Source organism: Rhamphochromis longiceps, linkage group LG4 (assembly GCF_057381845.1).
Source record: "Rhamphochromis longiceps isolate RC_006_pf linkage group LG4, R_longiceps_female_GT1.1, whole genome shotgun sequence".
In the NCBI taxonomy this organism is placed as follows: domain Eukaryota; kingdom Metazoa; phylum Chordata; class Actinopteri; order Cichliformes; family Cichlidae; genus Rhamphochromis; species Rhamphochromis longiceps.
In genome coordinates this window covers 1,585,459-1,607,568 of record NC_140560.1, presented here as the reverse complement: position 1 = coordinate 1,607,568, position 22,110 = coordinate 1,585,459, and the positions used below count along the sequence as shown (strand labels likewise).

Genomic DNA, 22,110 nt, shown 5'->3' with positions numbered 1-22,110 from the left:
GTCTGTCTAGTGGATTGAGGAATTTCCCTGCGAATCTTGTTGACTGTGCCGAGGATGGTGGTTTTCCGTCCAAGAAGTTTTTGCGCAAGTGAAAGCGATGTGAAGAAATTGTCCGTGGTAACATTTCTGCCCTTGTCTAGGAATGGTTCCATCAGCCTCATTACTACATTTTCAGAAAGTCTCTCCCCAGTGGGACGATTGGGGTCCTTGCCAAGATATGGGAAGACATTGCAAATGTACTTGGATTTTAGGTCGCAGGCCACCCAAAACTTGATCCCAAACTTGTCCGGTTTACTTGCAATATACTGCAGGAAACAGCACCGAGTCTTTGATGGGAAAAGCTGTTCATCAACGGTGATATGTAGACCAGGGTTGTAGCAAATGATGCAGTTGGTGACAAATGATCCCCATACACTGGAAATTGCAGCGAACTTATCAGTCTTTGCTCGATCACTGCGGGTGGACTTGTCATCAAAGCGTAGGTGTTGCATGATGTCTTGGAAGCGGTTTCGTGCCATAGTTCCAATTATCTGTGGGTTTCCCAGGTTTGCTGACCAGCAGTCATTTACCGATGGAATCCTGTAAACCCCCCGCAAGATGACAATTGCAATAAATGCCATTAGTTCAGGGAGGTCCATGAACCAATGAACATGCTCCGTTTGCTGTGCATGTTGAATAGTCCATTCTTGAATGCTATGAAGCATGTCAAGAGTGATGAAACACAGGAAGCTCTGAAGGCGACTCGAGATACTTCTCCTGGCCTTAGCCGTTGGCTCTCCATCTGCAGCGTACGCTTCTATTGGGGTGAAAGGGAGACGGGTCCCCACATGTTCTTCACGCCACACTGTGCCATCTTTCGCTGTCTCAGTTCCCAAACAAGCTCTCTTTTTCGGTGGAGAAGCAGTCTCCTCATCTGCAGTGTGAACAAATTCAAATTGTGAGCAATGGGAAGGTCAAACAAACTTACTAACTACATCCACTTACTTGTTTGAAATGAAAAAGGAAATAACATGAAATGAAACTAACCGGAAGACTGATCAGACAGCTCTGAGTCCGAATCCGGCTGAACTTCTAGGTCTTCTCCATCCGAGTCACAAGGGTCGACTTCCGTCAGGATCATTTCCAACGCCTGCTGAGTAGTGAGTCTTCTCTGCATTTTCTTTCCTTGGAGAGGAGGTCCGTACACCACAGAATTCTTCAGGGCAATGAAGGGTTAGGCTAAGTGCAGTGAGATTGTGTCATATATATACCCAGTACAAAAAACACCCAGTGCTCTGATTGGTGCACAATCATAGAGATGATTGTGCACCAATCATAGAGCACTGGGTGTGCCCCGTCACAGTACCCCGCTTAGCGGGGCACACCCAGTGCCCAGCGGGGCACACTGAAAAAGAGAGCTTGTTTGGGGACTGAGACAGCGAAAGATGGCACAGTGTGGCGTGAAGAACATGTGCACTACTGTATAGCTCTGTGTAAATAATCATTCTGTACATACGATAATTTTTAACCCTACAACTGTTTACAACTTGCATAGTTCCCATTTCTGTATAGCTGTATATCTCAGATTCTGTAAAGTTTTTTATTTCATATTCTGTATAGTTTTTCATATTTATATCCTGTTCATATCCTGTACATAGCTTGTACTCACTACAGCCTGTACATACTTATAGTTATAGAATATTCACAACATACTTCATACCGTGTACATTATAACATACCATAATAGACCCATTTCTGTAATATACTTACATATCTATATTATTGTTAATATATATTTGTAATATATCTATATCTAATGGTAGATATAGCTAATGGATGCAAACTGCATTTCGTTGCCTTGTACCTGTGACATGTGCAATGACAATAAAGTTGAATTCTAACTAACATTCATATTCTGATGGATGCATCAGAGAGCAACTTGGGGGTTAGTATCTTGCCCAAGGATACTTGACATGCAACCTGCGGGAGCCAGGAATCAAACCACTAACCTTCCGATCAAAAAGATGACCTGCTCTACCTCCCGAGCCACACTATAGCTGTTACACCATGGCTTCATAGTAAAAGAGTCCATGTGCTGAACCTAACAACCTGCAATCCAGACCTTTCACCATCTATAAACATTTGGAATGAATTAAAATAATAAAACAAGGGGATGGCATTCCTCTCCTAAAAGTCTGTTAATAAAGAAGAAGAAAGAAGGCATACTAAAGAGTGTTAACGAAGCCTCTGAAGGTCTCTATTGTCCTCTGTATAAAATATGGGTTCATGAGCTTTGGAGTTCATCTGAGTGTATTAGCATATCTATCTTACACTGCATCCCAATCTTATTTCTGGATTTGTGACTCTATAATCAAACAAGAAAAATGCCACAAAAAATTTATCAAATTGTTATATTTATAAATATAAGGTGGAAAATGTGACTGTATGACCCACTCTAACATAATAATTTTTACCAAAATGTCTAAGATTTTTTTAGGACTGAGTTCAATAACCTTAGTAGGAAATTACAGATTTCCAGGCCTTTATATATTTAGGACCTTCCTGTAGTTTAATTAATTAATTTGTGTCATCTGCCTGAATCGATAAATAACGCTGGGTGTCATCTGCATAGCACTGAAAATGTACGGAGTGTTTCTAATGATAATGTCTTAGGAAAGCATACTGTATATAATGTACAAAGTACTTTCATTTACATGCACCAACAGGAATATTTTAGATGAATATGATCCAAACCACTGCAGTGCAGTTCTGTTGATGCCCATGGTGTAATCTGATCTATGTGGTCAAATTTTTCACTCACTGGTATTGAATACTGTTTAACAGAACAAGCACAGAGATGAGTGCACTGTCAGAGGCCATAAGAGTCAATAAAGTAAAGTCAATTCAATTAAAGTCAATTCAGAAAGATCAATCAGAGAGAAATAATTTAAGTAAATATCAGCAGCTATTAGAGTTGTTGTACTTAATCTGTGGCACAGATGTAAAAACAAAACAAAAACAAAACTCTAATAGTTACAATTTTTTCTGTCAAGAAATTCACAAAGTCATGTTAAAGGAATACTTAACAGAGCTCTGACTCTTTTGCAGCCTGGTGGTACTGTTGAGAAGAAACCCGGGGTTGTTCCTGTTTTCCTCAATCAGTGACAAGTAATAAAATGCTCCTGCTTTATGGACAGCCTTTGGTTAATAGGGTAACAAAGTATTTTCCAAGTCAAATGAAGACCCTCTAAATAAGAAGCTATTTCCTCTCCAGGTCACGTGTCATGTACTTTAAGATGTGCGTTTGAGAATTATACTATGAGGTCAAGTACTTGACTGAAGTGATTCGAGGATTTATTTTTCAGAGGAGCTACATAATAATTCAACACTATTAACAGGATAATCAGCTGTGGGAGTAGAGTTTAGCTCCAGTTAAGATGTATAAAGGTGTCAAAGGTGAGAATTCTGACAGTCAGTGTGACTGGTATTGATTCATTTAAACTAACATTTTGTGTAAGGCAGAATAATATGTTGATTGAGCCTAATATAATTTACAAACAGGGACTTAGAGAACAAGCCAATGTGTAAAAATCCACATTTAATTTAACCTTAGTGTATGCCACTGATATTGGCAACATTGTCTAGAAACCTTTGAATCTAAAACTGTACTTGGGAATTAATTTCCCTTGTCATGTAACTTGTTTTCTCCTGGCTTACATTTGTTTCTTGTTTTTAACAAATAGTTATGCAATTAGTGTATCTTTGCCAGTTATAGAAAAGTAGTTTTCCCTACTTTTGCTAGTTTTTAAACAGTCATATTCGATATAGTAGGATTTGTCGTGGTGGCAATCCCGAAAAAAGCTTCTCACATTGTTAATCTTATAAAAAGAAAAGCCAATTTGTGATCTTTTTGAATCTTAACCATATTATTCTGTGTTTAAAAACTGATCAAAATAAAAATAGCAAAACTGACAGTAAAAAAAGAAAATGATGGTCCAACACACAAACACACAAATCAGCTCAATTGTGCCTCCACCACCTGACTTACTGTGCACAGGTTAGAAAGAAAATATGTGATTAAGGATGCAGATCCCACTAAAGTAGTCAGCTATTCTGCGCAGAGATTACTGTGTACAGCCTGCACTTTTTCAACTGTCAAACAAACACTTGTTGCTGTTCCACTGCTCACCATCCGGATGATTTAAGAACTGAACCCCTAAAATGCAATTTGATACCTTCATTTCCAGAAGTTCATGCAGTCATTAGGATTATAAGTACGCATGCGTTTATTTAAACTCTTTACGGCAGAATAAATGCTGCGATTAACTAAGTAGAATAGAAGCATCTGCTGCTGAAGCTGGAGACCAATTTTTAAAATGCCCTAAATGGGTGGTAGATGATATTAATTATGGAGCCTCAGGTTGCATCATCATTAAAGGTACTTTGTAGTCAAGGAAAAGGAATAATTGCTAGATAGATTACTTAATAATCATAAAACAGATGACACAGCCATCTCAGCTTTGGAAGGTAATACGCAAGAAATCCTTAGTATATGCAACACTGTAATGGTTTTGAAAGTTGTACCCAACAAATTAACTCACTAACTCCATAGAAACCTTAATCATTTCCCTGCAACATGAGTACTTAAACACAATTCATACTTACTTAATACTTACTTACTCAACACTTTGTTACATTTGAGAACATTTTCCTGATGAGCTAGTCATCTTAATCAACACACATATATATATATAGGTTATTGGCACAGTGCATGGTAGCATAGTGTTCTGCCTACCTAGTAATCAGTCACTACTTTGAAAATTACAACTTTACGAGCATACATGGACTGGGAACCCATCCCAGCTACCATAGGGCAGAGGCAGGATACATCCTGTCTGTTGCAGTGCAAACACAGAGAGACAGACAACCATTTGCACTTACATTCACACCTATGAGCAATTTAGAATTACCAAATAACCTAGCCCTCCTAACTGCATGTCTTTGGACTGTGACCTGGAGAGACAGACTTGGGAATAGCATGCACACGACACACAGAACTCCCCCAGCCAAATAGTGGAGTCAAACTCAGAATAAGCTTTAAGAACAACCCGATAATAATGAATTACAGTAGTTCAGCCTAGTAATAAAGTAATAAAAACATTAACTAGTTTGTCAGCATCACTCTGAGACATGATATTTTTAATTTTAGATATACTGTGTAATTGCAAGAAAGCAGTCCCACATATTTGTTTAATATCCAAACTGAAGGATATTTCCTGGTCAAAAATTATTCCAAGATTCTTTACAGTGTTACTGCAAGCAATGCCATTCATTGTAAGTACCTCAAGCAGGTTAAGGCAGGGGCAGCCATCTGCCGTGACCGGTTGGGAGGATGACAGGATAAAGACACGCTGTGGAAGCGAGCCAAAGATGAATAAGAACTAATAATTTACACACACAGTGAGTGAAAAGGAATGACTGAAGAAGAAACACCCAGTGCATCATGGGAATCCCCTAGCAGCCTACACCTATTGCAGCATAACTAAGGGAGGATTCAGGGTCACCAGCCCTAACTATATGCTTTAGCAAAGAGGAAAGTTTGAAGCCTAATCTTAAAATGTTTTTTAAGATTAGGAACCAGCTTCTGTGGAACCAGCTTCCAGTGTCTCCTGAATCCAAACTGGAAGCTGGTTCCACAGAAGAGGGGCCTGAAAACTGAAGGCTCTGCCTCCCATTCTACTTTTAAATACTCTAGGAACAACAAGTAGGCCTGCAGAGCGAGAGCGAAGTGCTCTAATAGGGTGATATGGTACTACAAGGTCATTAAGATAAGATGGGGCCTGATTATTTAAGACCTTGTATGTGAGGACCAACCCATCACTAGTCAGCGATCATGCTCCTGTATCTTTAAAACTAATACACAAGAATAATACTACACCAAGTAAAAACTGGAGATTTAATTGATTGATTGATTGATTGATTGATTGATTGATTGATTGATTGATTGATTGATTGATTGATCATACTTTATTCATCCCGAGGGAAATTGGGTTAAGGCTGTCAGCCGTGCCAGCGCCATCTTACCCTTCCGACCATAGATACATTACACAAACATCACATGGGGAAGACAGGTAAGAGGTATAACAATGGAAAATACACAACATGAGGAAAGAAGAGGAGAAAAAAGAACTCCCCCCAGACTGAGCTCCGACAGGGAGATCAGTTTGAGAACAGAAAAAAACACCTCAGCGCATACAAAAAGCACATGACTATCAATACACCATACAAGACAACCCATATGGAAAAGATATATATAAATCTTATAAAGTTTTTATCTGTCTTGTATGAAACTTGTATGAAAAGCATACAAGAGTGAAAACACATATAAGATCCCTTGAAAAATTATATAATGAAACTAGAATTAAATGAGATAATTGATAAAAAAAACAAAATTCTTAGTACAAAGACTACGCCTACAAAATTATGAACATGGTAATAAATCCAGTCAATTTCTAGCAAACCAGCTAAAAATAAATAAAGAAAAAACAACTATATGTGCTGTTCAAGATTCATCTGGGAACACAATATATGACCCAAAACAAATAAACAACATTTTCAGGGATTTCTATAAAACGTTGTGTTCACCACAAATAAACCCATCTAAAAAAGAAATTGATCAGTTTTTGGACAACATAACTCTTCCAAAATTATTGGACACTCAAGCAATGGCACTGACATCAGGTGAACTCCAGGAAGCCCTGATAAGTATGCCCAATAATAAGGCTCCAGGTCCAGACGGCTTTCCTGCAGAATTCTACAAAGAATTCTGGTCGATTCTAGCACCAGTTTTCTACAGAACGTTGTTGGAAATTAAAGAAAATGGCAGACTTCCATCAAATATGAGTTCCGCAAACATTAATCTCCTGCTAAAACCAGGCAAAGACCCTGTATATCCCTCAAGCTATCGTCCAATATCCCTTATAAATGTAGACCTTAAAATAATCTGCAAAGCTCTCTCAAAGAGACTGGAGAAAATAACCCCCCTCTTAATTCATCCTGACCAAACTGGTTTCATAAAAGGTAGGCACTCATCAACAAATACACGTAGATTACTTAATTTGATGGACTACTCATACAGTAAAAACCTAGAAACTACAATATTCTCTTTAGACGCAGAAAAAGCATTTGACAGAGTTAACTGGAAATTTCTATTTGCAACTTTACACAAATTTGGTTTTGGATCCTCTTTCATAAACTGGTTAAAAATATTATATAATTCCCCAACAGCTTGTGTTAGAACAAATGACCAAACATCCTCCAGCTTCTGCCTCCTGAGGGGCACCAGGCAGGGACGCCCACTCTCCCCTTCACTGTTTGCAATTTTTATTGAACCACTAGCAGCAGCAATTAGACAGAATTCAGTAATTAAGGGCATAAAATGCAAGAACGTGGAACATAAAATCAGCCTTTATGCGGATGATGTGTTACTCTTTCTCCAAAATTCACAAACCAATATCTCTGGGGTGATTGCATTGATAAACTCTTTTGCAAGAATATCAGATTACTCAATTAACTGGTCAAAATCTACAGTCCTACCGATTAATTGTTCCCTCCATAATTCCTCTTCTACACCACTGCAATCGGGAAATATAAAATATTTAGGTATTAATGTTTCTCCCAAGCTTGCAGATCTAACTAAATTAAACCATATCCCACTTTTAAAGAAGGTGTAGAAGATGATCTGGCTAGATGGAAATGTCTACCCATATCACTCATGGGAAGGGTTGCCGCTATAAAAATGATGGTCTTACCAAAAATAAATTATTTATTCTCAATGATCCCAACTAAACCGCCACAAGATTGGTTCAGATCTCTAGATTCATGTATGTCCAAATTCCTTTGGAAAAATAAACCCCCACGTATAAGCTTAAAAACACTACAAAAGACCAAGGATAAAGGAGGACTAGAACTGCCTAACTTTCAGCACTACTTCTTAGCCAACAGGCTTCAGTTTATCTCAGGATGGCTAAAACACACCCTCTTAGATGAACCTTGGCTAGATGTAGAACAAGCACTCTGCAATAATCTAGAGATCTCAGACCTACCATTTATCAGCTCAAACACCCAACGACATGAATGCTTTAAAAGCATCAACATCAGCTCTTCTCTGACAGCATGGTGGGAGTTTCTAAAATTGACGGCGTCTTCATTAATCCCATGCAAACGTACACCTATCTGGAACAACCCTGACATATTACAAAACAATAATATGATAAACTTTTCAGATTGGAGTGATAAAGGAATCAAATATTTAGAACATATACTAGAAGGAACAGAATTTATTTCATTTGACGGACTAGTTACACAATATGGGATCAACAAGAAAAGATTTTTAGAATATCAACAAATTAAATCCATAGTAAAAAAGAAATTTAAACCGGGTCAAGTTGAACTACAAACACCACCAAGTGTGGGTCAATTTCTTACTCTTAAAACCCCCAAATTACTATCCAAAATATACAGAATGCTTTCTAAAACAGATGAATCAACATCACTTCCTATTGCAAAATGGGAAGCGGATTTATCAGTTAACTTAGACCTAAACTTCTGGTCTCAGATTTGCTTAAAAACCTTTCATCTAATTAGAAATCCCAGTCTTCAATTAATTCAATACAAAATATTACATAGAGCGCACTATACAGGTCATCGGATGTTCAAGATGGGCTTTAGGTCTACCAACAACTGCTCACACTGCCAAACCAATTCACCGGACAATTATATCCACGCTCTTTGGTTCTGTCCACCAGTTCAGGAGTTTTGGCGCGAGATATGGTAAATGGTAAATGGCCTGCATTTGTATATCGCTTTTCTAGTCCCTAAGGACCCCAAAGTGCTTCACACTACATTCAGTCATTCACCCATTCACACACACATTCACACACTGGTGATGGCAGCTACATTGTAGCCACAGCTGCCCTGGGGCGCACTGACAGATATGTCAAGATATGTGAAGACTTATCAAAGTGTCTGAAATGTAACATTCCAACTTCCCCCTTAGTGTGTTTGTTGGGCAGCTTAGATAATGTCACTACAGAAAAGAATATCGCCCACATGGTTTTCACTGCCCTATGCATAGCCAAGAAAACAGTCCTCATGAACTGGAAAAATAAAAACAATCTTAATTCTAACCAATATAGAAATTATCTATTAGATGACATTAGTCTTGATACAGCCTCTGCCACCACATCAGATCATCCATCACCTAGTGGGGGTGGGGGGTCATAGTTTGGTCCCACCTTTGCTGTTGTGATTGGTGTGGGGGTAGGGACAGGCTTGGGGCGTTGGGGGATTCCCCGGAGGCATCTTCCTTGGAGGACTCAACCCGGGGTAGCGGTCATGGCCTGTTAAGGGCTCTGTTGGCTCTTAGGTGACGGTTTCCTCGTGGCTGCGTGCAGCGGGGCTAGGGGAGGGTCTGTGCTGATGGACGTGGGTTACTGACCTGGTAGCCTTGCTGCCCCTGGGTGGATCGGGGGGGGGGGGGGGGGGGGGGGGGGGGTTCTGGGGGTGCACCGTCTCTGGGCTGGGGCCCTGGCTGAGCCTTGGGGGCTTGGGTCTTGGTTGGTGTGTCGCCGGGGTCGTGGGCAGGTGGGTGTATGGAGGCCCAGCCCTGGCGCAGGGTGCCGCCAGTGCATCGAGCCACCTGGGGGGCTCTTCAACTGGTGGGGGAGGCTGTTACATCTTGCAGGAGGTCTCCTCTCTCCAGGAACTCACTCTGCAGGTGGGGGAGATATAAGAGAGGTGGAGAAAGAACTCAGCCTGGGTGTCTATTGTCTTGTGTTGTCTGGGAGATGAGTGGATGACGGGGTGGGTGCAGTTTTCTCTGTGGTGGGTTCTGGTGGGCTGTCCCGGAATCTGTGGGGCCCGGTGGGGCTGCTGAACTGGGCCCCGGTCTGGATGGGCCTGGGCCCCCTTTCCCTGGTGGGTTGCAGGATATGGGGGTGCCTACTGGGGTCAGCGGGGGAGCTGGCCCCAGGGAGGGGCCACTTGCCCCTGCCTTCCTTCCCTCCCCATTACATTGAGGGCTATCAGGAGGGGCTATGTGCTTACCTGCTGCTCTCTGGCAGGTAGCTCCATGCCCTCCTGGGTTTTAAATGCACCTTAGAACACACATGCATCAACACTACAATGAGCGGGTGGAGGGAGGTTTGGAGTCTTCACACACCCCCATTCTCTGTTGCCTGTTGGGGTGGGGGGCTGGGAGGAGGAGTTGGCTGTCCGACTGCGGTCTGGAATGTGGGGCCTCCCTGCTGCTGTGGAGTCGGGGCGGTCTGCCTCTCCCCACTGCAGGGAAAAGGGTAACACCACCTGGGTCTGGGTGCAGTTCCCCCCTCCAGGGGCAAGGGTACCTAGACCCGTTTCGTAGAGTACGCTTGGGGAGTGTGATCGTGTGTACAGTGTCTCTCTATGTCTGTCTCCACGTTGGGTGAGTGTGGAGTAAGTGCATATGAGAGCATGAGGGTGGGAATGGATGTTTGTATCTGTGTGTGCCTGTATGTCTGTGTCTATATGTCAGGTCGAGTATCAGACGCCACCTCTTTAGGGACATCTCAGGCCCTCCAAGGTATGGAGGCCTATCCACCCCCACCACTCCCCCTGCCGGTGGCAGACACCCACCCTGCATTGGTGGTTCTTTGTGTCTGGGGATGGGCGTCCAGGTACCCACCGGCTCACTCCTGGTGGCTGCTTGTCGGGGCCTGGAGCCTGGGGTTCACTTGGGCCAATTCGAGGCTGGGGTGCCCTCGGCCTCTCGGCCTGGGGCTCGGTCACTCTGGCACAGTTGGCTGCTGGCGGAGCTCACGGGCGCGTCACTGCAACCCTCCCCCCCCCGGCTTCTGCTCCCTGGCTGCTGGGTGAGCCCTCATCTGGGACTCTCCTCAGCTCTTTCTGGGACAGTGGCGCGGCTGCCCCTCTGTTGGTCTTCCTTGGTCTCTTGTGTTCTGGGGGCCTCTGGATGTCTGGAGTCTTGATCTCCTCCATACCTGCTTCATGCCCTGGAGGACGGGGCTGTGGCCCCCCCACACTCCCTAGCAGATCATTACATGAAGGAACCTTTTAAAAACAAGCGCGTCCATGCTCACAGGTGTACACACGGGTGATCACACCCACAAACTACACCCTTTTTGGCTCCTACCTCAAAGCACACTGTGTTCTGTCGATCTTACGTGCTGCACAATAATGTTTAATATTTAGTATTGACTGTTATATTCACATAGATCATCGCAATGATGTTGTTTATTGTATTGCTCTCTTTTTTTGCTTGTTTTCTCTTTTTTCTTTCTCAACAGGTGATCCAGGTGATTGATAGATGTATTTTTTGTCTGTTTGTTTTGTTGGTTTTTGTTTTTTGCCCTTTATCATTGTTTTTTCTTCCCCTCGTTCTTTCTACCTTTTCTTTTCTGCAGTCAAGTCTGTCCCATGTTTAGCTGGTGAAAATAAAATAAAATAGACAATAAAAGAAAAGGTGAATCAATTGGACCAATACGGCAAGGCTGGGATGGTCCGTTTGGTAAAGTAAATCTGTTGGGCATCTTTCTTCGCCTTTTGGCAATAATTCTGATGGCAAAAGAACCAAACGGGACAGGCGAAGAAAAACAAACAAACAAACCCCCCCCCCCCCCCCCCCCCCCAACAAAATATCATCATTACCTTTCCCTTAAAGAGATATTTTGAACTTCTAGTGTTCTCCTTTATAAATGCTAACATTTTTGAAAAAGCAATGTAGAATTGAAAATCCTGTGTTATAACTGTGTTCCACTTTTAACACAAATACTTTGTCAGCTTCACACACAGAAGCACAGAGAACATGCTAGTGAGGTCAGTCAGCAAGTTGGCCCAAGGAAAGAATACTTGTGCATGATATACATTTACGTAGACTTAAGTAATAGAAGTTTGTCAAAAAGTTAATCTCTTTTGATTAGGCAGACCATTCCAAAGGTTAGGTGCCATAAAGCAGTAAAGACACCCGTCTGATCTAGTGAGCCGGTTGTTGTCCAAGGATATCAAGTTTTGTGTAAATTCAAATGAATGATTTACATCTGTTAACAGGTATCTGCAAGAATTCAGCTGGGATGAAACAAAGACATATACATTATTGTAAAACAATAATTTCATCCTTGAATTACAGAAACAGGAGGATGTGAGCTTTTGAATCATGAGATGTAGTTAGTGAGTCTCCTGAATCCCAAATGACTGTATGTTGGTGGAGGTGTGTTTGAAACATGCAGAGGGCAGGATGGGCTGGTTTACATGTGCCATGAACATGCCATGTTCAGTGTTCAAGAAAAGGAAAGGGGGAAAAACACTCAATTGAATTAGTGTGATTTTAAAACCCAAATGAAAGCACACCAAATGACTTTAACAACAAAGATTTGGGTGGCATGCTGAAAGAAAGCAGAGATGAACTAGTGTATAAGTTCAATTACCTGTAGTGTTATTTTAAACATTTTCTAGATTATGTGAAAAGTGGTCAAAGGAAACAGGCAGTGCTCCTGAATGAAGCGACAGAGGACAACCACAATCCAAAGTAACTGCAAGTATTTATTTCTGATTTTCATGGAATTTGCTGGGGCTGCAAAGTAGCCTAAAACGAATTAAATTATTAGATATGTACTTTAAACTTTCATGCATGCAGTGGAGAAATAAAAGTACATTTACAACCTGCAGCTAAGTTTTCTATTTAGCTAGCTTGTGTCTACATTTGACATTTTACTTCACATGTCATATGTGAATAGAATTTTCAAAGCACCACAATGTCAAACTGAGCTTGAAATGGCCAGCTGTCTACAAACAGCACAGGTGTGATGATGCGTGAATTTTTAAAAAATGTAGCAGACTTTTATTTCTTCCCCTGACTGTCAGATGACTGAAGCAGAGCAAAACAGAGCGAAATGAAGATAAAACACAAAGTTTCTTAATACTTACCATGATGCATTATCTTGCACCATGAAGATTTATTTCATATTGAAGACAGATGAATCACAGGAAATGGAAAACAAGCTGTTATCTGCAGCTGCTTACAATAACCTGTGCATGTCAGTGTGCTGCTATTTCACCATTTTCATTAGCATTAAAGCTGCAGTAATTGTTTTTTTGTTTGTTTGTTTACTTGTGATCTGTCCAGTGGTATTTGATACTGAATCATGTGAATCAAATCCTGCATTCAATTCCATTTATGAAAAAGAAGATGAACCAATATATTATATGATGTTACCAGACACAAAAAAGAGCCACAAAATGCAGATCAATAAAGACCGAAAGCTGCTGTTATTAAAGGAAGCAAACAGAAAGCACAAACAAAAAAGAAAATCAAATGATTTTGATCAGAAAGTGTTACCTGTTGGGCTATCTACTCCACTGAATGCTGAGTCTCCACCTCCCCCCACTGTGGCCTTAACAGGTACAGAGCCAGTGCCGGTTGTAGTACTGTTTGTGTACTTCTTGTTGCCACTATACTCAGTGCTGCTCTCGTCGTCCTGCACTGTGGTAGCTCCCGATTGGATGCCAGAGTCTGTGGCATAGTAAGTCTGCTGCCACTCTGCCACCTTCACCACGCTGTCTGCCTCACTCACTGCAGAAAACAACACACATCTACTGCAACCAGTAATATCTACTGCAACTATTGTAAAGTGGTACATTGGTTGCACACCTGCAGCTAATGAAAGTCTGGACCTAGCGGTTAACCTCAGTGCAAGCCTTTCCTTATAGTAATTTCTCACAGACTTAACACAATAAAACAAAAAATGTTTTATAGAGTTTTTTGTTTTTGTTGTCATTGTTTATGATGCACACAGGTCTGACTTTCAAGGGTTTTTAGAAGCTGGTATAGCTAATGTTACCTACTTTACTCCAACATTTTTCTCATGCCATTACCAGCACATGCAACTTTTTGTACCACAATCCGCATTTTTACTCAACAAGGAAGTTTGCTTTTAGGACTTTCTGAAAAGTTGAAAAAGTAAACAGTTTTAAGAATGCAAAGTATACAACCAGACGAATCGGTAGTTAACCCTCCTGCCATCCTTTAAAAAACTCACACCCATCACCCTAGGGACCATTCTCAGCCACGCCATAAAAAGACCATATATCCATATTTTATTCCACTTTAAATTAGCCAACCTTGTAAAACTACTTCTCCCTGAAATATTCATGTAAAGTTTTAATTATATTTTCGTTGTTTTAACCCTTCAAATCCCAGTGTTATTACATGAGCGCCCTGTGTTATAAGCCCCAAAAACCAAAAAACGAAACTAAATATTTCCACAAAAAACCAGTTGAAGTAATATGTGATTGTCATTATAAGTAGGCCTTTAGATGGACCAAAGATTGGCACCAACATACATTTTGACCTGCCATTATTTTTTTTGCATTTTTTTTGCAATTTAAAAATTAAAACTTCAAGGCCCTGAGTCTTCATTGACATCCAAGAAAAGAAGAAAAAATAAAATCATATGATGATAATTTGGGGTTGAAAAATAGCGTTTATAATGGAAGTCAATGGGCAGAAAATGGTCCCCAGGGTGATGGGTGTGGGGATTTCTGCTGCTCAGCCATTTTAGGCTGATTTAAGGAATTCACACTGGAATATTAACATTGACAGGTAAAAACTATCCTGTGGCAAGTTTGGTTATATTCCACTGAACACAGTGGAAATGGCAGCCATTTAACACATAGCAGTGGCACAAAAAGGTCCCAAGAAGGCAGGAAGGTTAAATGGCTTAAACAATCGTCTAGCAAAACTTTCCTCTGTATAACTAGTTAGTATGTTTTTCAAACATTGCTTCAGAAAAAAAAGTCTTGTTTCTGACAGAATAACCCAGTCGCTGCATTCTTCCATTTCTATTGGGCACAGCTTGAGCTTGTGGGCTGCTGGCCATAGAGCCTGGGTGAGGTCAAGCTGCACTAAGACTCTTCAGTGAGTAGCCTCACACAGCTCACTGAATGGTCTAACTGCATGTAGTGCTGCTAATTCTACCATTTTTGGAATAGTACTATTACTAAACTACTACCAATTCTTCAAATCTTTCTGTGACAAGTACAACCTTTTATTGGTAGCATTACCTTTAACCCTCTCAAGCTCAAATTAAACTTTTTGTTGCTAATGCACAACCAAGTCCTGCAGTGGTACTTCTGAGTAAAAAAAACTCATAAAATATGTATGTGGGGTAATCAGGTTGTTAGTTTTTAACTGTTGCAAATCGGCAACGCCTGCCTTGAGAGGGTTAAAGATGGTACTGGTGTTATTGCTAGAGTATATACTACTTCTAATGCAATTACCACATCTCATTATAACTTCTACGTTTCCTGCTAGGATTAAACACTGAACTTCATACTAAATGCTACCACTCAGTACTACCACTAGTGTTCCTTCTACTACTGCTACTTATTCAGCAACTAATGCCAGTGCTGCTACTTCCTCTGCTGTTGAAAATACTGCTATTTGCACTAAACTACTAAAATGATTCTGGTATTGCTACCACTACAGCTACCATTAATGCTTGTTTTGTAAGTACTGTAACTGTGATTTTTGCTGCTGGTAGTCCTAATAATTCCACGTTTTTTACTAAAGAAGTGGCATTCCTTTATAGATAAATGAATGACAAAAGCAGCAATATACTGCTTGTACTATTACAAGACTACTACTACTAATCACTGCTACTGTTGCTTGTATCAGATACTACTCCTATTTCAACTCATGTTGCTACTGCTTTTACTTTTTTCTTCTAATGATGCAGATACTTCTTCCAAGAACCACCTGTTTTCCTCCCACAGCTATTACTACCGCAATGAACTTAGGCCAGAGCTGGGTGCTATGGTGACAGAATACTTACTTTGCATGGACATCATCTCCATCCACTGGTACTGCTGCTTTCACTGACCTCTCACCTGCAGGAGAATACAGGAATCATTAGGTCTGAAAAAAGATTCAAGATTAATCCTCTAGTCCGACTAGCCTGGGAAATCGCAAGTGACCCCTTGTACCCCACCCACTACCAGCCCTCTGGTCAGCGCCTCACATCAATCAGGTCCTACACTTCATTCTCACAAACAGCTTATTCCCCTGGGCCATTCGGACAGTAAACAAACATCCACCAACCTCCCCACATCCCACCCATTCACACCCAACCAACTTATCGAGCCACAGTCTGAGTCCAAGCACTTTACAACTTCTTCTCTATTGTGTGCCTTTCTATTGTTGTTGCATATATTTCTCTTGTTTTGTATATATTCCGCGTGATTCTATGTATTTCTCCTCTTTGCCATTCATTCCTGTTGTGTCCTATTTATAGTTTATTCTGGCAGAGTTGGTGTGAGGAACCTACAATTTTGTTGTGCATGTACAGTAACAATGATCATATGGGTTACAGCATAACTCTGAAGATGATGATGGCCCAGATTTATAAGGGGCATATCCAGTCTCAGAGGCATCTTCACACAGACTGCACCTGGGGTCTTTCCTGGTGTGATAGACCCCAACCTCGATGGATCTTGTGCTCAGAGCTTGCTCCTGTGCTACCATGATTAGTGCCTCTGTGCTGTCTTTCGGTTCAGCTGCGTACAGCCACTGGTAGGATTTCTGGGTATCAGCCACGTCCTCTATCTGCCGGTGGTACATATCATGTAGGGGCCTGTCCTTGCATGATGGTTCCTCCTCTTGCTCCACCTTCTTCAGTCTCTACTTCATTAGATAATCACTAAGCACTTTCGGTCGACTGTGGCCATATTTCTGATGTACCCATGGATGTTTGTTGTCCCATCCTGGACAGTGGTTCTGACACTCACTAGTCCTTGGCCTCGTACCTTTCGCTTAGTGTACAGTTTCAGGGTCCTCGATTTGGGGTTGATCCCTCTATGCATGGTGATGACCTTCCTTGGCTTGATGCCAATGGCTTCAATCTCCTCCTTATCCCAGTTTATTATCCCAGCAGCATACATGATTGTGTTCAAGTGGATTCTAAGCAAATGGGAACCAATGTACTTGTATTATGTATGTACCAATGTATTTGTAGGCAATTGCAGCCATCCTCAGTGTCTGCAATGTTGCATTCTGCTAGCGCGATCCCCTCAGTTCTGACAGTCTTCCCTCTCTTTGTTACCACCCAACTACATTTCTACTACTACAGCTTGATGTCATCCAAGTAGAGGAGGTGGCTGATAATTGTGTCATTCCGTAATCTGTATCCATAGTCAGTCATGTCAGTGATCTCACTGTGGGGGGTTTCAGGCCTATGCAGACCAGCAGTGGGGACAGGGTAACTCCTTAGTAGATCCCGCACTTAAAAGTGACTTGTGCAATTGGCTTGAAGTTGGCCTCTATTGTTGTTCACTAATTCCCCATTGAGTTCCTAATGAGTTCCTTGTATGGTTCTAGGCATTCCAGGATCCATGTGTGGGGCATTGAGTCATAGGCTGTCTTGTAGTCAATTGTAGGGATTATGCATAATGCTGCATTTACATTTTTAGTAGACCTTCAGATGGTACTTGATGCAGTCTTGGTAATTGGCCACAGAGGGTCCAGGTTTCCATCTTCACCATGATCCTATCTTTCAAGTCAGCCGCTACTAGTTGCTTCACCATCAGTCTGGGTGTTGGGTATCAAACATTCCATAGGTCCACAACTTTCCTTTCATGTAACCCCTTCTGCTGGGATATTTGCACTGTACCAATCCATTAGCGCCTTGTTTTCATCTCTTGCCCACTTATGCCTGCTTGTTCCGGTAACTGACTTCTCATCAGTGTGTCCTCAACACCAGATGCGGACCTTCTTAAGCCGAGCAACATCCGAGCTTATATGACCTCCTGTCTGAGGTAGGCTTGGTTGGCATTGGGGGGGGGGGGGGGGGGGGGGGGACTAGCCTTAGGACCTTTACTGGATACAGATGCCCTAGTCGAGAGTCAACCTCCCAACGATACGGTCTCAGAGACTCCAGCAGTAACACACACACACACACACACACACACACACACACACACACACACACACACACACACACACATGACCAATCAAAAGTTTGGACACACCTTCACATTTAATGTTTTTTCTTTATTTTCATAAATTCTCACTGAAGGCATCAAAACTATGAATGAACAGTATGTAGTAAAAGAAAAAAGTGTGAAATAAAAATGTTATTAATGTTTCACAATGTTAGCTCAAAATACGGAGAGTGTCCTCAGTGGCCAGAAGAGAGAAGGATGCCACACCGAGGATGTGGACAAGTGGGTGAAGAGTTTGTCTCACAAACAGCTTACCAAAACAGAGAAAAACATCCTTGCAAAAGGATAGAATTTTGCTGTGACACTGAGGCAAATCCCTCTAGTGGAACTGATCACAGCCACCGAAACTGCAATTCGATACAACAACATTGCAGACGTGGAAGCAGAGCAACTATGGATGAAAGTTTCAGCCTGTCTCAGCAATGCAAAGCCCCCAGCGTCCAACATCAGCATGGAGAAGAGGAAGGCAATCCCATCAGTTAGTCATGACAACAACATCATTATCCTTCCAGCAGGCAAGGGTAGGTGCTCTGTGTCGCTAAACCAAAAAGGCTATGATGAAAAAATTTTGTCACTGCTCAGTGACAAAAATACTTATGAGCCCCTGAAACGAGACCCAGGAAGTGGTTACAGGAAGACGGTGATAGACTGTCTGAAGCAGTTAGAACAAGACAAGGCTATTGACCGTACCTCATACCACAGGCTATACCCAGCGGAATCTATACCAAGTCTGTATGGTTTACCAAAGAACATAAACAGAGTGCACCTTTAAGACCAATTGTCTGTATGATCAACTCACCGCATCCAGAACACCTTGGATTGTGTTGAGAAGGTGAGCGATGTCATTATGGAGGCAGATGAAACCATGGTCTTGTACGATGTTACATCTGTCTTCACTCATGTTCCAGTCACTGAAGTGTTGGAGGTAGTTTGTAAGAGATTACAGGATGACCCCAACCTCAGCAACAAGACCACTATCAGCACCGACCAAGTGTGTTTGAACTGTGTCTTAATTCCACCTATTTCACATACAAGGGTCAGTCCTACAGGGAGAAACATGGGAGTGGGTTCCCCAGTTTCACCCATTGTGGCCAATTTGTACATGGAGGAAGTGGAAAAGAGGGCTTTGTTATCCTATCCTGGAATACCACCTAGTCATTGGTTCAGATATGTGTATGACACCTGGGTGAAAATTTAATCTCAGGACCTACCACAATTCACGGGTCACATTAACTCGGTGGACCAACACATCAAATTCACAAGGGAGGATATGAAAAGTGGCAGGTTAGCCTTCTTAGACTATGAGATTTCCATCAGTAATGGGGGACATCTAAAAGCTGATGTGTACCGTAAACCTACGCATACAGATCAGTATTTAAGGTTTGACTCTCATCATCCACTGGATGGTGGTTTGATCCCCCTCTGCTCCGGTCTGCAGGCTAAATATCTTTGGTCAAGATATTAATGCATGTGAATGTGTGAGGAGAAATGTTTCCTGTTAAAACAAATGTGGGTTTTTTGATGTGCTGAAAAGCTTTTTGAGAAAAGATGGAATGAAAAAAAAAATCATCACACACTCCCTCTCCATTTTACTGTACTCTTCAAATGAGACTGGACACTAGACACCTTTTTCAGCACCACATGGCAGTTTGGATTAAAATGAGACCCCTAAAACATTTAACATTCATTTAAAATTTTGGGGGTCCCATCAAATTGAACCTTCTTGTACATAAATGCATGTACAATATGTCCTAAAATACACAAAAAATATCTAAATTATTAAAAAATTCATAATGTGTTAAACATTGTTTAAACCATAACTAATCCTTCTTTGTATGCAACAGGTGAAAATAAATATTGATCATATTACTTATTTTCTAAGTAATATTTGTAAAGGTGCTATTGACATGAAAGTCTCACCAGATGTCAGTAACAACCAATCCTATACACACATACAAAGAAATCGTACCATAGATGTCAAAAGATTAAGTTATTTGTAATCATGAGATATGACACAGGTAAAACGTATTGAACAAATGAAGTAGAGAGGTCCAAGAGGCACAGAGAGTCAAGACACAAGTTGAAATCTATCAGCATTTAGAAAGCAATCCTGCCACTTAGTGCAAATTAATATTAGCTAGTTCAGTCCCAGCTGATGGTCTACAAAATGTGTCTCAAGTCCTGGGGAAGATACCAGAGGGAGAGCACCTGGTGGCTAGGCCTTCGTCCATGGGGACTGGCCAGATCATCACGAAGAAGAGACATGGACCCACCCTCCTGTAGGCCTTACCACCCACAGGAGTCCCCATAGGGTCGGCTGCAGTGTGTGCCAGGCGGCGGCCAGGGCCAGAGACCCTTGTGGACCAATGCCTAGCTATCATGGCTTGCAATTGAGACACAGAATGTCACCTCTGTGATGGGGAAGAAGCCTTAGCATAGTGCGTGAGGTTGAGCAGTATTGATTAGATATAGCTGGGCTCACCTCAACGCATGGCCTGAGCTCTGGAACCAGTCTCCTGTAAAGGGGCTGGTCTCTGGCCCAGTCTGGTGTGGCCCTCGGTGTGAGGTGGTGGGCTGGGGTAGGTATCTTAGTTTCTCCTTGGTCACTTCCTGTATTTTAAAGTTTTTCCCAGTGGACAAGAGGATTTGTTCCCTGTGCCTGACCATGACTGTCATCTACAATTATGTGTTTAATGAACTTTCATAGTGCACAGCCCTCTTCGAGTCCCTAGGTGGGGTGCTCGAGGGTGTTCCCCCTGGAGACTCTGTCATCCTTCTGGGAGACTTCAATGCTCATGCGGGTAATGACAGTGATACTTGGAGGGGTGAGATTAGGAAGAATGGCTTGCCTGATCTGTGGGGTGTTCTGTTACTGTGAAAACCACTGTTGGTCCATAACAGACAACATGTTTGAACATAAGGTTATTTACAAGTGCACCAGGACACTCTAGGCTGCAGGTTGATTATTGATTTTGTAATCGTATCATCGGATCTGCAGCAATTTGTTCTGGACACTCAGGTGAAGAGAGGGATGAGCTATCAACTGATCACCACCTGGTGGTGAGTTGGATCAGGTGGTGAGGGAGAATGCTGGATAAACCTGGCACAACTAAATGTATTGTGAGGACACTCTGGGAATGCCTAACAGAGGCCTCCAACCTTTGCCAGAACTTTGACAGCATTCTGAGGGAGACTGGGGACATTAAGTCCGAATGGAGCATATTCAGCACTTCCATTGTGGAAACTGCTGCAATGAGCTGCTGCAATGAGCTGCCTGTCTTGATGGTAACCCCTGAACCAGACGTTGGACACTTGAGGTGAACAGAGCAATCAGGCTGAAGAAGGAATCCTATCGGGTTTGGTTAACCCTGTGGGACTTCGGAGACAGGCAATGGAGGCCAAGCAGAATGTGTCCTGTACTCACAGCTTCATGTTGAGTTTGGTCTTTAATTTGTTTTTTACATTACATGTTCATTTTGTAATACATTTTCAGTGCCTATTTGTATTTTTACTGCAGTTATGTTATGTCTAATTCTATGTATTCAAGTTAAACACTACTTTGAGACATTGTTCACAGCTAAAGAATGTTGAATAAAGAATTTGGTGGTGAAAAGTGTTTTTTGTGCTAATTTAATAGCAGCTAACAAGGACCAGTCAATTTTGATTGGGAACACTAAAGTAAGGGGGGTGGGGGTGCACAAAACCGGAGGGCTAGGCTGTAGTACTGTAATTCACTATTTTTTGGCTGTCCTAAAACTCTGCGAAAAGCCTTCAGTTGATTGTAGTTGATTGAAACTAGAATGAGAGGCCGGGCCTTCAGCTTTCAGATCCTTCTTCTGTGGAATCAGGTTTCAGGAGACAGACACCCTTTCTACTTTTAAGATCATGCCTAAAACTTTTGACAAAGCATATAGTTCGGGCTGCATCAGCTGACCTTAGTTGTGCAGCAATAGGCCTAGGCTGCTGGTTATGGAGGACCAGAAGAGTCACACGCATCAACATAAAGCCTTTTGTGCTCAATAATGAATTGTGAAATAAAATCTGCATTAATAAATTAATTTACAAGTTCATTTTGTAATT

General features: G+C 41.8%; 1 protein-coding gene across 1 annotated transcript in view; it reads right to left on the bottom strand.

Annotated features, from left to right (window-relative positions):
* The window catches only part of LOC146670762 (junction plakoglobin a-like), a 125,649-nt gene that overhangs the window by 56,461 nt on the left and 47,078 nt on the right, over positions 1 to 22,110 (bottom strand). Inside the window, exons 3-4 of the mRNA XM_085402832.1 lie at positions 15,867 to 15,921; positions 13,373 to 13,606 (exon numbers count right to left, since the gene is read on the bottom strand). Of these exons, the coding sequence (XP_085258958.1) occupies positions 13,373 to 13,606; positions 15,867 to 15,888 (256 nt within the window). The 5' untranslated portion in view covers positions 15,889 to 15,921. The remainder of the gene's footprint in view (positions 1 to 13,372; positions 13,607 to 15,866; positions 15,922 to 22,110) is intronic.